Source organism: Tauraco erythrolophus, chromosome 6 (assembly GCF_009769465.1).
Source record: "Tauraco erythrolophus isolate bTauEry1 chromosome 6, bTauEry1.pri, whole genome shotgun sequence".
Taxonomy (NCBI): Eukaryota; Metazoa; Chordata; class Aves; order Musophagiformes; family Musophagidae; genus Tauraco; species Tauraco erythrolophus.
In genome coordinates this window covers 72,947,722-72,964,939 of record NC_141470.1, presented here as the reverse complement: position 1 = coordinate 72,964,939, position 17,218 = coordinate 72,947,722, and the positions used below count along the sequence as shown (strand labels likewise).

The 17,218-nt window shown below is 46.8% G+C and overlaps 1 protein-coding gene and 1 non-coding gene across 9 annotated transcripts; both read left to right on the top strand.

Annotated features, from left to right (window-relative positions):
- Window positions 1–381: 381 nt before the first annotated feature.
- On the top strand, window positions 382–16,712 carry PRPF39 (pre-mRNA processing factor 39). 8 transcript variants are annotated; one of them, XM_086614138.1, is made up of 14 exons: window positions 382–418; window positions 3,853–4,216; window positions 4,510–4,635; window positions 5,275–5,393; window positions 6,278–6,445; window positions 7,202–7,367; window positions 8,041–8,148; window positions 10,200–10,364; window positions 10,682–10,808; window positions 10,902–11,170; window positions 11,748–11,932; window positions 13,386–13,460; window positions 14,059–14,179; window positions 15,874–16,712. In XM_086614138.1, the coding sequence occupies exons 2-14, from the start codon at window positions 3,887–3,889 to the stop codon at window positions 15,922–15,924; spliced, it is 2,010 nt and encodes a 669-aa protein (XP_086470264.1). In that variant the 5' UTR covers window positions 382–418; window positions 3,853–3,886; the 3' UTR covers window positions 15,925–16,712. The 8 variants fall into 8 exon arrangements, with proteins under 8 accessions (XP_086470264.1, XP_086470266.1, XP_086470267.1 ...); XM_086614140.1 differs by lacking the exon at window positions 382–418 and adding an exon at window positions 740–760; XM_086614141.1 differs by lacking the exon at window positions 382–418 and adding an exon at window positions 994–1,014.
- Window positions 11,253–11,338, top strand: LOC147528655 (small nucleolar RNA SNORD127). Its single transcript, XR_015222237.1, has one exon. It is a non-coding gene; the product is annotated as a small nucleolar RNA SNORD127 (small nucleolar RNA).
- Window positions 16,713–17,218: the final 506 nt, after the last annotated feature.

Below are 17,218 nucleotides of genomic sequence, written 5' to 3'. Positions count from 1 at the left end.
GCTGTGCAGTATTTCCCCGTGGCGGCTGTTACGGACGGTAACGGTCGCTTAGCGGCTCATCTGCGCGGGAACGGACACGGCCGGCGACGCGCGGCCGCTCCGAGGGGTCGGGATCGGGCCCTTCCCTCTTCCCGCGCCGGTGGAGCGGCGGCCCCTGGCCCCTACAGCCCTCATCCCTCCCGCCGCCGGTGCTGTACGCGCTCCACGCGAATAAACGCCTTTATTCCCCGCCGCCGTGCCTGAGGGGAGGGCCAGAACGGCGCCGTCGGGCGGGGCGGGGAAAACGGCCCCGGCGCGCGCGCGCTCGGCGCATGCGCCGGGCGCAGGCGCGGTGCCGCGCGCGCAGGCGCAGTCCGCTCTTCCTGGGGCCCGGCGGCGGCGGCGGCGGGCGCGCGGTCGGTCGGCGGCCCCGCGGCAGGTACCGGGAGCGCGGGGCCTTCCGCGGCGGCGGGGGGGGGTGTGGCGGGCGGTGAGGATCCCGCGCTCCGCCCGGGGAGGGCCGCGCTGGGCGGGAAGGTGAGGCGGGCGGGGGCTCGGCCGGGCCGGCGGGCGGTGCCTGCGGTAAGGCCGCTTGCCGTGACGGCCGCCGCGCCGCCGGTTACCGGGCGCGCTCGGGAAAACCAGCCCGGCGCGGCTCGCACTTTAACGGAGTGAACTTTGCTGTGAGGAAGAACCCGCTGTATCTCCCATTTTCCGGGCTGCGGCAGCCGCCGCGTTGCACGAATAACGAGCCAGTTCGGCGCTTTCGAGCGCCTTAACGGTGCGTCACGTTAGTGCCGTATGTGGCACCGAAACGTCGGTCTGGGCGGGGCCCGGCGGTGGCACGTGCGGCCCCGCCCCGGGCGGCCCCGCCGCTGCTTATCGGCGCTGCGGGCGCCGTTGGGGAGCGGGGACGGCGTGGGGATCTGCGTGCCGCCTGGGCGGCGCTTCTCCGGGGTGTTTTCCCTTAGTTCCTTCGTGTTTGTAAGCGCCGGTGTCCCGGGCAGCAAACGTTTAATTGGCGCGGGCTGATTAGTACGTGTTGACGTAAGTTATCTGGAGCTGGTGCGTGTGGTCGTCGGGCGTTTGGTTATTTGGCCTGAGCAGTGTGAAAACCTCGGGAATTGGGTGGCTCTGTGGCGTGGCTGGCTGTGCTGAACGTGCTCCGGCGTCGTGTCCTCCCCGCCCCTGGATCATAGAATCCCAGAATGGTTTGGGTTGGAAGGGACCTCAAAGATCATCCAGTTCCAACCCCCCTGCCATGGGCAGGGACACCCTCCACTACACCAGGTTGCCCAAAGCCTCATCCAACCTGGCCTGGAACACTGCCAGGGATGGGGCAGCCACAGCTTCTCTGGGCAGCCTGTTCCAGTGCCTCAGCACCCTCTGAGTCAAAAATTTCTCCCTTCTATCCAATCTAAATCTCCCCTCTTTCAGTTCAAAGCCATTGCCCCGTGTCCTATCACCACACACCCTTGTAAAAAGCCCCTCTCCAGCTTTCCTGTAGCCCCTTTAGGCACTGGAAAGCTGCAATAAGATCACCCCGGAGCCTTCTCTTCTCCAGGCTGAACAGCCCCAACTCTCTCTGCCTGTAATGAAGGATCGAGGCGCGTTCGTTTGGTGCCGGACAAGGGGGGATCATGTCCTGGAACCTGCTGTAGGAATCCGGGACGTGCCTTGTTTCCCTGGAGGTGCACTGGAACGTTTTGCTTGGAAACCAGCTGTGGAGCAGGCTTAGTTTCTGTTGGAAACGTTGCGTGCAGAGGTGATGCACTGCTGCCTCTCCCTCTTTCTTTTTTTTCCCCTTCCCCTAATCTGAAGCCAGCTAAATTCCAGTTTTTCAAGCTGGAATACATCTTCTGAATCAGCTAATGGGGGAAAACCTCTATCAAATATCAGAATGCATTTAGGCCATACATTATTACGTGTTTGCAAACAACTGTAGTAGCTTTCCCAAATTTTAAGAGCCGTAAACATCTTCATAAAACTTTTTTCAAGTGTCAGGGACGCTGTTTGCATAACACACTCCTCTCGTGCCTTGGTTTTGCAATCTTTGCAGAGGTAAGCTCTGGATGGTGGCAGTTTTAATCATGCACATCTCTTCCGAGTGTTTCCTGGTAAAGGCATGGTGATTCTGCCTTGAGATTTAATTTCTGAACTTATAAATTATGTTTGTTCTTAAAATCACTGTTGGAGATGCATCTCCGACACTCACTAGAGGCCAGCTTTAGGTGCAGGCCTTCTTGAGTGGCCTGGGGTGTGGGGAAGAACTGGTCACTAAGGGAAGAACCTCCTCTTTTCCTGTGGAACAAGAGCAGTACAGTGCTCTGTGCAGCCACGTCGTCTTCGTGTGACTTCTCAGTGACACGACCTGTTTGTTTTGTGAGCAGTTACCATATAGTGTTACAAAATCGTGAACCACTCACCTTAAAGGAAAGAAATGGTATTTGTATGATTACCGGATGGTGCATGCAGTGGAGAACAGAAATAATTGCTTTGGAAAAGCAGTTGGTGGGAAACTTGCAGAGTAGACCACGTAGACCTTTAACACCACGCCAGGGTTGCTTGACGTGGTGAACTCCTAGGAAAACATCAACTGCTGTCTCGTGCCTGGACGCTGCTGAAGATGGGGTATGGACATTTAGGGTATAGGGATATAGATATTCAGGGTATAGATATTTAGGGCATGGATAGATAGGGTATGGATATTTAGGGTATAGATAGCTAGGGTATGGGTAGATAGAGTATGGATATTTAGGGTATAGGTAGATGGGGTATGGATATTTAGGGTATGGATGTTTAGGGTATGGATATTTTTCCTTTCTGCCAGGTGTTTTTTACCCCGCTGTGGTATTGATGGCTTACTGATGTATTTGTTGAAGTGAAAGCAAACCATCTATTTTCAGGTTTTCAGAGGAAAGAATTTGGGAAATACAGAGTGGAGTGGGGACTCTTTTTTTTTTTTTTTTTGGAATGCAAAACTTTTTTGCTGTCATCTTCTCTGAGGAGAACTGGAGGGAAGTAGGAGTGGCTGCTGCTGCAGTGCGTTTGAGGATGATGGTCTCATCCTGTTCTTCATCCCCAATGTATTCTCAGCTAAGAGCTGTTGTATTTCCTGGAATCCGTTAGTCACTGGGGCCTAGCTGGAACGTGGAGCAGGTTGAGTTGCGTGCCCTGCGCCCAGGCCAAGATCGGCTGGGCTTGAGGAGAGGAGGGCTGGGCACAGCGTTTGGCAGAGGATCAAAACGAAGAGTGGGAGGAAGATGGAGTCTGTCCTGGGGGGCAGGAGGAACCCCTGATGTGCGAGGTGTGTGTGGGAGCGAGTAACTACACGTGAGGGGCTCGCCTAAACGTTTTTTTGTGGCCCTCTGATGCTGGTGAGTTTACAGAGGCATTACTGTGGACTGGGTCTGGTGCTGGTAGTAGTTCTTTGCTTTGCAAGGTTATCGCTCAAGCCAGTTCAGCCAGGTGTCCAGGGTACATTTTAACATGTATTTTTTTGCAGAGGAGTTACTGATTTGTACTAAGCAGGAGGATTGAGTAAGTTTGAACATAATTCTTTATTTGGAATAAACTCCCGCTAGACTCGTGCAGGAAGCTGTGTTGGTTCACTTTTATATCTCGACAGCTACTTGTGGCAGTTTTTTAGCAGAACCACAATGACTTGTATGTGCAGATGCTAAAATGTGTGACTGCTATTAACGTCTTTTTAATTGTGAATTAGGCTCAAGAGTGAAGCAGGGCTAAATGACGAAGGTCTGTGGTGAAACGCACAAATGCCTGAAGCACTTGGAAGACTCATAGCTGATAATTCACACCTCAGTTCTGCTTGAATCTTCACCACGTGAATCCTGAATGTTTTTATTTCCGCAGGATCTAGTACTGTGAAACAGCAGGAACCCCAGCTATGGAGAACACAGATAATGCAGAGGAGGAGAAGCCAACTGTAAGCAATGACATCACAGATGATGGCGCCGAAACAACAACAGAAGAACAGCAGATGGACTTCAGCACAGAGATTATGAGTGTAACTGAGATGGAACAGTCCCCTGACAGTTCCGCTGACTTGAACGAAGAGGACGCACAGGAGGGTGAAATTCCAAATATTGAAGGTTTACAGACATCAGATATTGAGGCTGGCTTCCCTCCAGATTTTGACAAGTTCTGGAAAGTAGTAGAGGACAATCCCCAGGATTTCACAGGATGGGTATATCTACTACAGTATGTAGAGCAGGAGGTTAGTACGTGCCCCCTTTTTCCTTCGCCTTCCAGAAATAACCCAGAGGAGACCAAAGCGAGTTATGGATATTGCAGTGACAAACCTGGAACTGTGCATCAGGCTTTCCTAGACAGTGAGGGTTTGGGACAGTTGCCCATGCCAGTGTCGTCGGCAGAGATCACAAAATAAAAACAGTCGGTTTTAAGACAATGTTCAAACAGTAATTGTTTCTAAAATGGTACGAGGATTTTTTTTTTTTTTTCAGGAACAGATTCATTGCTTTTTTTTTTTTTGTTGTTGGTTTCTTGCAGAACCACCTACCGGCTGCCAGGAGAGCATTCGACAGGTTTTTCACGCATTACCCGTATTGCTATGGGTACTGGAAGAAGTACGCGGACCTGGAGAAGCGCCACGACAACGTGAAGCAGTCCGATGAGGTAGGTAGGCCGCTGGGCGCAGCTCTCGCCGTTGTCCTGTTGGCCAGACGATGGCCAACCTGCTGCAGGTCATTTGGCTGCCAGCGCCTGCCGTGTGTGGCCAGGTGTGCAGGGAATTTGTTTGCACTTGTCACCTCTGTGGCATCTGTAGCTAATGTTTTTTCTCTTTGTTGGCAGGTGCGTTAAACCTCTACAGTTTGTCAAGCTTTGCAGTGCAAGCCTCTGTATTACACTGCAGCTTAACAAGTAGGGCAGGGCTTTTCTGTCACTTACGTTTTTTGCTCGTTTTCACAACAATATAGTTGGTTTGCTGGTCACAATTGCTACATCTTATTGCATTTTTGGTCAGACGCTGTCAATGATGCTCTAATGGGTCTGTGCCCTATGGTCTGTACCCCAAAGCCTGCCCACACAACCTGGTCAGAATGCAGGGACCGCTGCGCTTTGAAGATCAAGACTCTGCACGTGGAGATCAGAACATTGCCATGTTCTATCCAACCTCCACCCAAATGGTAATGGTAGATTATTTAAACAAAATTCCAGTAATTAGTATTTCTAAGGTTCACCGGACAACACAGTGTTGCCTCTCTCTTAGGACGCCAGTAAGTATTTGAAGTACAGTTCATCTTCTCTTCATAGGTTTATCGCAGAGGGCTTCAGGCAATTCCTCTTAGCGTTGATCTTTGGATACATTATATAAACTTCTTAAAGGAGACCCTGGACCCTGCCGATCCTGAAACTAGCAGCACTATTCGAGGGTAAGTTGAAGGCAGACGGGTGCTGTGAGAAGCCCACACACGGTCACCCAGCAGCGTGATCAGATTCATGTCTTCAAGGGGCAAGCTGGTCACAGCCTGCAGTTACTTACAGGGTTTTTAAGAGGTGATGGAGCCAAGTTACAGAATCACAGAACAGTTTGGGTTGGAAGGGACCCTGAAGACCATCTAGTTCCAACCCCTCTGCCATGGGCAGGGACACACTCCACTACACCAGGTTGCTCAAGGCCTCAAGTTCCAGAAGAACTTGAAGGGGTAGGCAATCCTGTGTGGTACAGGGGTCAAAAGTTGGGACTTGAGAGCTTCAAACTAAACATTAGGAAATACTTAGTGCAGCACTGGAGCAGGATTATTGGAACTGAATTCCTTGGAGGTTTTCAGGGTATGACTAGGATGTGTCTGACCTCGTCTGTTGCGGGCAGTCGTCCTGGTTAGAGTAAGAGGTTGGACTAAAGTTTGACCCAAAACCTTAATTGAACTTAAACAAGCAGCTTCTAGCTCCACGATTGATGCATAGCTTTTGTGTGTTAAACTGCTAAAGTAATGTTTTTAGAATCTTTACAAGTGGTAAAGATTTCGTATTTTCTTAATAACTTGAGTTCTTGCAAGTGGCTTTTTCTGTTACCTTTGTTTGTTCTGTTGTGGTAATGCTGGAAGGAAGAAAAACAGAGTGCGAACTTTCTGAAATTCTAGAGATCTTGCTACAGGTATCTAGAAAACACTTTGAAGAATTTAAATAATGAATATAAGTGTGGTTGCAAGTAAATGAGGATGTTCATAATCTTTAAATAAATAAGAGCCAGCACTTCTCTTCTTTGTTCTGTCACCACATCCAGAAACAACTGTGAAATTATTTAATTTTTCAGAGCCTATGAACATGCAGTCTTAGCTGCTGGGACAGATTTCCGTTCTGACAGACTATGGGAAATGTATATAAACTGGGAAGATGAGCAGGGAAACCTCAGGGAAGTTACGTCCATCTACGACCGCATCCTTGGAATTCCAACACAACTCTACAGTCACCATTTCCAGAGGTAAAGAGAAAGCAGAGATTGAATTCGTGCTGTGAGTTTCTTAAGCACGTGCTGAGCGACTTCTGTGAATGTGAAAATGTTCACTAGGAACAGGAGCTTGAAATAGTTACTGAGTTTTGCTTATTTACGTACTCGTTTGTGTGCTCGTGCCGTTAGATTATTTGAAAGTGCTGAGACACGTTTTAGGAATTTGGCTGTAGGTGAATTCACAAATTTTGCTGTGCAATAAAGGAAGGTTGTGGAATTGTGAGGAAGAATATGAGTAATCAGAATGCGCAGTTTTGAACTTTACTTCCTCGTGCAGTGCTCACACGTGGTGAAACACGGGTTTAGTTGATGGAAGAGAAGTACTTGGTTCAGTTTTAATGGTAGAATCCTGCGTTAATATGGAGAGGGAAAGAGAGAACCAGAAACCTTAGTTAAATTAGGCACCGGTCTTCCCCGTAACTTTTACAGTTCTCTTGGGTTTGGAAATAGAGTATCTTCCTCTAAACCTCATCTTGGCCTTTGCCATCGATTTTGACGGCAAGTGGTGTGTCTTCACCACTGAGGTCAATCATCTTTCCATTTCTCTGTGAAATGGGAAGCTTCAGAGGTCTGATGGACAGCAGAAGTTGTGTTTTGTCCATGTGTTGTCTCAGTGCGACTCCAGATCCATGCAGAAGCCCACTAGGATTTATTGTGGTGCCCTGGTTATGCAGAATATTGCGACATGAAACACCAAATTTGCCTTGACTGGTTTCTGACGGTTCGTAGGTTTAAAGAACATATCCAGAACAACTTGCCTCGAGACCTCCTGACTACGGAGCAGTTCGTTCAGCTGCGCAGAGAGCTAGCGTCTGTCAACGGCCACGGCGGGGAGGATGGGCAGCCTGGAGATGACCTGCCCTCTGGGACTGAAGACATCACTGACCCTGCCAAGGTACCTGCACGGGGGACGTTGGCTGGCGTTTCCAGCCTTACTCTGTGGCTGAAGGATGAGTTTTATTCGCAGACAACGTGGTGTTTCCGTGGCCAAGATGTTCCTGCAGATGTCTTGCATGTCATTGCTCTGTGGCTCCTGTGATAACTGCTCTTGTCTACAGGATGACATACCTTTCCAGGCTTTTCATAAATATTAAAGAAATTGAGTTAAAAAATGAAAGAAGTGATGTACAAAACTTAAGGAATGGACATTAATGATTCCAGTTAACAGATTAGGAGCTGTGGTCTAAGAAAGCTCTTCAGCAGCAATGGTCTGTGCAGGTTCGTAGCCTTCAGAGGCGTACAAAAACTTGGAGCCATCCAAAGGAATTGCTAACTGAGAAAACCTGCACATACTGAAACCAAGTTTGGTCGGATCCAAATTAATCTTAAATCTCAATCATCTTTAACATAAGAGCAAAACTTCACATAGAAAACCAGTTCAGCTGGGTTCCTCTGAAGGCCAAGGCACCATCAGGGCAGGATCCTCTCCCTTCCCCTCGCTGTTCAGGGGAACATTTAACGCATCTGTTGTACTTTTAATTTATGCATGTTACTGTCATCGTAAATTGCATTTACAAAGGTGATACGGTGTCTGCCTGTGTTACATTTTTTTTAAATTTACATTGTAGCTCGTCACCGAGATAGAAAACATGAGGCACAGAATCATCGAGATCCATCAAGAAATGTTTAACCACAATGAACATGAAGTCAGTAAGAGGTGGACGTTTGAAGAAGCGGTAAGTTTGTTTTTTCTGTGTAAGGCAGCGTGCGCAAGGGTTTTGACCACAAGACTGGGAGCTAGGAGTTTTGAGTAAGAGTTAGGCCTTCCAGTTTAAACCGTTGTAGGGCTTCGAACCAAGGTCAGGTTTCACTTCTCTGCCATTTTTCTTGTCAAAAGGCAACTTGTGAGGTGAACTCTGTCATCTGGCGATTTAAAAATCTTGAAGCAGTATTTGGAGAGAGGCAAGAGGGACTAAGCAGTCTTTAAATGTCCATGCATGAAAGGCTGTGTAAGTTAGTGCTGCTTGTGTGCCTGGGGTGTCGCAAAAGATAAGGGGTGAAGGTAACTCTAGCTGAGAAAGTAAGCCTATCCTAAAGGGAGAGGGAAAGTTGTATTTTAACATTCCACTCCTAACCCTGCAATCAGTCAACTTTTGCTTTCCAAAAGTAGCCATCGTAACATGCAGCTCCTACGTGTAATGTATGAAAAGTAATTAATCCAACTAATCGTTTGATCGCTGCAAACGCAGAACTTTCTCTATGTAGAACTAGGTTTGGTTACTTTTGAAAAAAAACCTGTTTTTTTAATTCTCAGTCGTCTTTTCTTTTTTCTCCTCCTGGCGAATGCCAATAGTGTAACATGGTTCTTGTTTAAATTTACTCTCTGTTTAACACAGAGGCCCCTCGATGGCTTAGATGCTGTCGGAACGGCGGTGGTGCTGCTTGCACGCTGTTGGGTTGGGGCAGGTGACCTTACGCACCCAAGGAGCTCGAGAACTGGGTGCACAGGCAGTGCCTGCGCCGTACGCTAGAACACGTGGGCACCCTCTGTCATTGAGCAGCCTGTTACCAGCCTTGCATGTCGCAGGGCCCCAGTTGGACCAGTTACGGGCTGTAGAAGGAAGGAGAGCAGGCAGAGCGTGTCCCCCGAGTAGTTGAGGCTCAGGCGTGCTCACGTGTTGAGGAAAATGGTTATGTGAGTGTAGCTATTCCTAATTAAGCTATGAAACAGTGCTGAAACTGTGGCTGTGCAGCAGGAAATGTGTAAGAAACAGTGTGTCCTCTCTTGTTCCTGGCCAGAATCAATACTTTTTCCTACCAGGAGTGTTTCTGCTCTGTAGATACCATGGTGTTGGGTTTGTAAGGAGTTGAAATGCAGAGACAAACCTGTCTTTATAACGGGCAGAAATGAGGTAGATAGGCAAGAGATGTCACGTAAGTTGTGGAGGCTGCTTAGACCTGTTTGACTGCTGTTTTAGCAGGATCCATGTGCCCGTGAACCTGTCAAAATGGAGAAGGAGAATTGGGGTCTGTAGTAGAGTTCAGTGAGGAGCATGAAAGGAACAATTGGCTCTAGATTTCAGGTGGCCTTGAAGAATCGAATGTTACTCCTTAATGATTTTAAGTTCTTTATACATTTGCATCTGAGATGAAATTGCAGTACAGAAGACAAATAATCAGGTGAAATTAAAGATGAAAGAGCAAAAGCAGATCATCTCTGGAAGGGTGCTTCGCTACGTTCAGTTCAAAGCACTGTTTAAGTTTTCTGTGCTGAACTCTGTCCCTCCCTGCTCCTCCTGTCGTCGTCAGTAAGAATGCAATCTTGCTAGCTCTTGGAACAATCAGCTTATTGCAAATGTTTAGTATTCAGTTCAGTGCTGTGTGTTTCCTCGCCATGATTCTGGAGCAGATTTCGGATTTGATGTGTAGGATGTGCACTAGCACACCCATAAGTACTTCATCGTATGCATGTGTGTGGAGAACACCCGTGGTGTCGTCGTCAGCGTCGTGACGGCAGGTTTGCAAGGGAGTAGCTGCACCGAGCTCTTCCTCAGCTTCTCTGAACACTTGCACTCAAAAAGCTTTGCAGAAAACCAAGTTACCAGCCTAGGATGTAACTGTTCATCGATCCTTGGGTCACCCAGCAGATTGGTGTGACTAGATAATGACGTGTCATTCCAAAGGCCTGTTTATTTAAATGCCATTACTTGAATGGTGTGTGGCTGTTTAAGTTTTTTGAGCAACTCGGTGTCACTAGTCACACGTTGCCGTACTCTGACTCTTGCAGATAAAGAGGCCTTACTTTCATGTAAAACCTCTGGAGAAAATTCAGCTGAAAAACTGGAAAGAGTACTTAGAATTTGAGATCGAAAACGGCACTCATGAGCGAGTCGTGGTCCTCTTTGAAAGATGTGTTATTTCATGTGCCCTCTATGAGGACTTCTGGATTAAGGTAAGGGAAGTGGTTTACCACCTCTCTCCTCCCGATTGCATACATTGACCTAGTGACTAACCTTTTGTACTCTTGTGGAACGTTGTTCATGTATAACTATATCTGTTGCATTAGGAGATGGTCTGCTTGCAACCAGATTTGACTGCTGCATATGCCAACTTCGTTGCCTCTCTACGTCCTTCCTTACAGAAACTAGTCTAGTGGTTCAATAAAGGTGCTGAATGGGTTTAAACAAAAGAATTTTATCGTTCTGGCATGTTTTTAAAGACAAATGCAAGCTTTAAATTTGTCAATCTCTGCTCTGTTTTCAACTATAGTATGCCAAATACATGGAGAATCATAGTATTGAAGGAGTGAGGCATGTCTACAGCAGGGCTTGCACAATACATCTTCCTAAGAAACCAATGGTTCACATGCTGTGGGCTGCCTTTGAGGAGCAGCAGGGTAAGAGCACCGCTGGTTTTTGCTGGGAGGGATTCTGGTTTTAAGAGGCTGTCGGATGTCTCATATCTTAAAGCATCTTCACCGGTGTTTTAGGCAACATCGATGAAGCAAGAAGAATCTTGAAAACATTTGAAGAGTGTATTCTAGGGCTAGCAATGATTCGTTTGCGACGAGTAAGCTTAGAGCGCAGACACGGAAACATGGAAGAAGCTGAGCACCTGCTCGAAGAGGCTGTTAGGAATGCCAAATCGCTTAGCGAGTCGTCGTTTTATGCCATCAAACTAGCTCGACACCTCTTCAAAGTACAGAAAAACCTTCCAAAGGCAAGAAAAGTGCTGTCAGAAGCCATAGAAATTGACAAAGTATGTGTTCCCTCTTTGCTGTATTAAAAACAAACAAACAAACAGATCCTGGTGTTTTTCTGAACCTTTTTTAAAAAAAATTTGGCAACCATGATGACAGGAGTTGTAACTGTACGTAATGTTTCATTGCTCCATGGAGACACCAGTCCCTCTAAACTGATGTTGCCGTATTTGCAGCTTGCAAATCTGGAAGTTTGCAAACTTTTTTTGTCAGAAGCGCAACGTGCTTCCTACCTTCGTTTTTCCTTTTTAGAATCTTGAGTGTTGTGGGCGTGTGAACAAAATCCATCACGTAGGCAGTACTCGTAGATGGGTTTGTGCAACCACAAAAATATTTGGCACTCCAAATGCTATTAGCTTCTTATTAGCAAAGTTTTTGCCTCTGTTTTTGTAGCGTTAGGTCACTTCTCATCCACCTGGGAAACGAACCAGGTCAAAGGTGACCAGTACAGAAAGAGAAGCTTTTTATTGACTAGTGTAGCGTGTATGTACGATGTAAACATTCCATATGCATCTCTAGGCATGTGTTAATACCTGACGTGAGGGATGTACAACTTCTAACACATCTTTTGCGCAGGAAAACACGAAACTGTATCTCAACTTGCTCGAGATGGAGTACAGTGGCGATCTCAAGCAGAACGAAGAAAACATCTTGAGCTGTTTTGATAAAGCTGTCAATGGCGCCTTGTCTATAAAAATGAGGATTACGTTTTCTCAGCGAAAAGTGGAATTTCTGGAAGATTTTGGTTCTGATGTGACCAAGTAAGATGTAATCTGTGCAATGGCGGAATTAGGGTGACCAGAAGAGTACCTGTAGAAGTCACAGGGAAGGGGATAGGGCTAGTGGCATCCTTTAAAGTGGTTTTTGTGCTGTCATTTCTTTGTTGAGGGATAGCTGCTTTTCTAAACCAAATTCCTGTTTTTAAATAGGAATCTCTTTTCAAAAAATTACCCCTTTTTTTCTGAACTACCAAATGCCTCATAGAGCAGAATTGTGCTGCCTGTGACTTCTTGCTGTGGTTTTGCTCAGTTTGATAACGGACGATGCTCCCGAGAGAGCACGTGAAGTGTTTTGTGACACAGGTACAATTCGATGCTCCATAACCTGTGAGCTGCAGCTTGAGGTCTCAAACTGAGCTGATTTGATTTTTCTGTATTCACAAGTATTAACGACGCTGGGCACTTACGTAGGAGGATCAGATAGTAGAAGTGCAACTTTTTAATTAAAAATAGTAGATGTACTTTTTTCCTCTTAATTCTCTACTGTACAACAAGTGCTTGGTTTTGCTTACGTTTTTCAGCTAGGTAACTGGGAAGGACTAACCATGAGTTAGTTTTCCTGCTTTGTAGGTTTTTAATAATAGCTGTCTCTAATTTCTGCTGACTGACCGTTCTAACTTGCATAGCAGCCAAGCATTGGGGATTTGGGATCCTAGGTAGACCAAACAAAAGTTTTTCATTCCTAAATAATACTGGAGCACAGAATAAGTACCAGAAATGGTTTTCACTGAGAGTAATATTGACAGAAGCAGCAGTTTTCATGTGAAACCTTGTAAACTGGAGGGTGCAGCAGATGAAATGATATTTAGCTATTCGTAGGAATTTTAGCTAGGAAACAGAAGTGTTCCTCTTTCACTCAGCAATACATGGTTTTACTTGCTCTGTTAAAAATATAAGTCTTTTGTGCTGCATTAAATATACTTATGCTTCCTATGTTGTTTGGGAAAAGGCTGTCGGAGATGCTTTGGAATGGTAATAATTTTGTATAATGTTCATTTCTAGTATTGAAAGAAATGTTGATTCCTAAATATCAATGCTGCTATGGATGGCATCAGTGCAGTCACTGGAAGGAGCAGCTGTAGCACAAAAAAGTTTCTGAAAACTTCTTTATAAAGGAACTTTATAAAAGAATGGCATGAACTGTGATAAAAGTTGAGCAAGTTGGGAATTTCTGAGCTAACAGAAAATTTTTCACTATGCATTGTGGAATCCCCCTTCAGATGAAGGTTTTTGGCTTTCCCATCTTCATGGTGGGTCACTGATTGACATTTGATTACAGTTGAGTTTGGTTTAGATTAAGGTTTCTGTATTTTTAGTTTGAGGTAGACATTTTAAAATGGTTCCTCGTGTTTAAACTGTTTGCATGAAAATGGTGAGCAAAGCTTTTTTTTTTTTTTGTCTCCTTTATTTTTATTTTATTTTTTGTCTCCTTCAGGCTTTTGGATGCCTACGATGAACATCAAGCACTTCTAAAGGAGCAGGATTCTTTAAAGAGAAGAGCAGAGAACGGGTAAGGAGTCTGTTCACCCGAGAGTGGAAACTTACTTGGTAGGTGATGCAGGAAGGGGTAGCTGGAACACGTACTGCACTGAACTACAGCCCATACAAAGCCCTTGGGAGATGCTTTAAAAATAGTTCAGAGGACAGTCTTGGAGATGAGATGGTGGTTTCTTCTCTTTTTTTAATCTACACGTCTGTATTTTTCAGGTTTAAACCTGCTGCTTGCAAGAACAAAATCACTGTTCTTTAATCACGTAAAATATAAACTAAACAGGGCTATACCATTGGCTAATACATTTGGCAACAGATTTGTTGGAAATAGCTTTTTGAGTTCTGTGTCACGGAAGTTGAACAGTCCTGGTAGAAATAGTGAGTCTCTAAGCAGAAACATGCTTTTGCTGTCTCAGTCTGAGCACCAGACTGTTGTTCTGAAGCACAATACACTACTGTCTTTCTGGAAATCCCATTCTTTTACCCTGTTTGGCCAGGGCCCCATGTTTGGGAATATGGGAATATGACTTAACCGTGCCTGCTACACCATTTCTCACGCGGAGACATGCTCAGAACTGGATCTAGGATAGCACTTACAGCAAACGTTCCCTTCGCAGATCAGAGGAGCCAGATGAAAAGAAAATGCTCACAGACGACGCAGCGCTGGCATCAGCACAGATGATGGACGGAGACATGCAGGTCAATCAGGCAGCCTACAACTACAACGCCTGGTACCAGGTCAGTGCACGCTGGGTTACGTCTCTAACAGCACGTTGTGCTTTTCCCAGTGGCTTTTCTCTTTCCGTGGCCCAGTGTCAGTTGCTGAGGAAAGCATGGAGGAAAAATTTAGCTCCTGTTTTTGTTGCTTCCTCTTTTGGCTATTATGCAAGGGTAAAATATTCCTGGCATGGAGCAAGATGAGCAGTTTGGTGGGTAGCTCTTCACGCGAGGGAAGGTGTGACAGCAGTTGAGGACGTGGCTGGCTAAGGGCAGTGAACCTGTGCTGAAGTGTTTTGCCCAGGAGAGTTGCCTTGGGATGCCAGTTTACTGTGTGTTTTGATGGTTACTTTCTCCAACTAGTAGTTCCTGTGACATCTTAGTATGGATTCTACTGCACCGATAACGTAGTCAGTGAAGTCAGAGCTTTAACACCTGCCTGTGAGTGAGACTGATACTGGTAAAGGTGGGTGCTGCTGGTGCCCCCTCAGCTGGGACAAGGGTGACGTACTGCAGGCTTGGAATGCTTTTCCTTGTAGGTCACAGAGGGCCCAACTGAAACGCTTGCTAAAGCCGTGTAAGGAAAACTGTAACTGCAAGGAGCCTCCCAGACCCCTGGGAGCAGCGTTTGCAGATGGGACGCAGACCAGCCGCTGCCTAACTGTGGTTTAGAATTCCCGCATCAAGGTCAAGTGTTCTTTCCAAAGTCAGGCAGTGACAGGCATCTCACCCAGCATGGGGCAGCTCTGCTCATGCCCCGGGTTATCCAACACAGAACCTGGGAACAGCAGCCGCACGGTGTGGATGAAATGGTCACTCCATCACTGTCTGCCTTCTGCGCGGCTCAAAATGTGCTCGAGAGTGGGAGACAAAAACACTTTCTGAGGGAATGGAGAACATCTGTTCATGCTGCCCTCACCGTGATGCTGCTGCCTGCCTGCCTGGGCTCAGCTGGGACAGCCGGGGCACTGCTGATTGCAGTAAGACGGTGCCAGCTGCAAAGGGAGTAGTGTCAGGGCACTTGGGCCATCTGTGCTGGCACTCTCATCTCGTGGGGTGTGCTGCAACAGCACACCTGGAGCTACAACACACACAATTCCTGCTCCTGCTACCTTCTGCTCCCTCCCTTTTCCTTCCTCTTACGAGATTCTGTGGAAAAAGTGATGAGGAGCCATGGAAGCCCCATCCCTGGAAGTGTTCAAGGCCAGGTTGGATGAGGCTTTGGGCAACCTGGTGTAGTGGAAGGTGTCCCTGCCCATGGCAGGGGGGTTGGAACTAGATGATCTTCGAGGTCCCTTCCAACCCAAACCATTCTATGGAGCAGGTCCCAAAAAGGGGACGTGGGGAGCGAAAGCGAACCTCTGACCTGTCCTGTAACGGGAGGACTTACCACATGCACGTTTAATGGGCGACCCACTCCTCAGTTTCCCCTCCGGAGCAAAGCTGACTTCCAGGGGGTCTGTATGGTGGTTGGGAGGTCACCCTCACTCGTGGCACCCTCTGCTGTCTGTGCTGAGATCCGAGCACGCTGGGTGCCACGCGGGCCACCGGTCAGCACCGTTAAAGTTACGGAAGGGCGGACACGTCCGCCCTTCCGTAACTTTAACGGTGCTGACCGGTGGCCCGCGTGGCCGTGTCCATCTGCAACAACGGGTGTCCCTCATGGAGCACGGGTGCCCACTCACCTTACTGTTTGTTTTTTTTTTTTTTCCTAGTACAATTACCAGAACGCCTGGAATTACGGACAGTATTACCATCCGACTTGATAGGAAGAGGGAGCGAAGTTCACTGTGCTGCAGTTTCAACAGAGACGGAATAAAGAAATCTATTTTTCTAAATTAGGGATGCGAAAGGACTGTTGTCATACCCGCTTCTTGTCTTTTGCATGTGAAACGAGCCGACGTTCACAGGGTCTGCGTGAAGATTTGTGTGCTGGTAACTGGTATCGCTGTACAATTCTCGTTCACCATAAATGCATTTTGTTTTTGTTTGTTTTTTTAATTCCCTGCAGTAATTTATGAAGAAATCTGAAGAATTTTGAGGGGGTCCCATAACAATTCCATAGACTTAATCAATAAATCTGTAGGTTTTGTGGTTTTTTTTTTTTTTCCCCTCAAAGCCATCTGCTGACCAGTGTTGGCCACCGTGGCTGCTGCAGGAAACTCGCAGGGCAGGAGGGCTGCCAGCTCAGGGCAAGGCTGTCCCCTCCTGCTCCACTCTCCAGCCCAAATGTCACCCGCTCCCTCATGGGATCCCTTCCCGTGCCCAGCGAGTGAACCCCAGGCTGTTTGTTCACATTTTCATGGCTGAAACTCTTCTGATGACGCTGGCAGCCTTTGCAAGCTGCAGTACGGATTTTCTATTCCATGTGGGGGTCAAAAATTAAAATGCAGTGCAAAATTATGTTGCGTTCTTTTTTAAAAAGCACAAAATGTGTTTGGGATGATTTTTGTATTTAGAGTTTTTCATGTACACAGTGTGAGCAAACTTTTTTCATTTTGATCAAAGTGATCATTCTCATTTTTGTAATAAAAGGAGTTCAGTAGTCCTCTGAGCTTTCTTGGATTGTCTCATTCGAGCCAGGAGTGGCAGCTCAGCACCCGTTTTGTTCGGGGCAGACGTGTCAGGAATGTTTGTTTGTGGCACAGAACAGCTCAGGAATGTTTGTTTGTGGCACAGAACAGCTCAGGAATGCTTGTGGCACTTGTGGTTCTCTTGTAGAAGGGGGTGGGCATCATGCCTGACACTTCTAGAAAATGCCTTTAAAGGAGAAGTTCAGTGGGGTTTTTTTTTTCCTAACTTAAGGAATGCCTAGAATGTAATTTTTTTTCCCTCTTCTAATATTTTAGGTTAAGTAGAATTGTTGGGTGAGGGCTGTTGTAAAACTCAGGAGCCACACAGGAGACAGAGGAACTGAAAGGGAAATGCATTGCTGAAGACTTGAGCTGGGGAGGGACGTAAATGCTTTCCAGTAAAAGGGATAACAAAACCAGTGAGGGCAGTTCCAGTTGGGTCTGCTTCTCCTTTAGCAGTTTGCTGGAGATCTAGGCAATCCTTCCC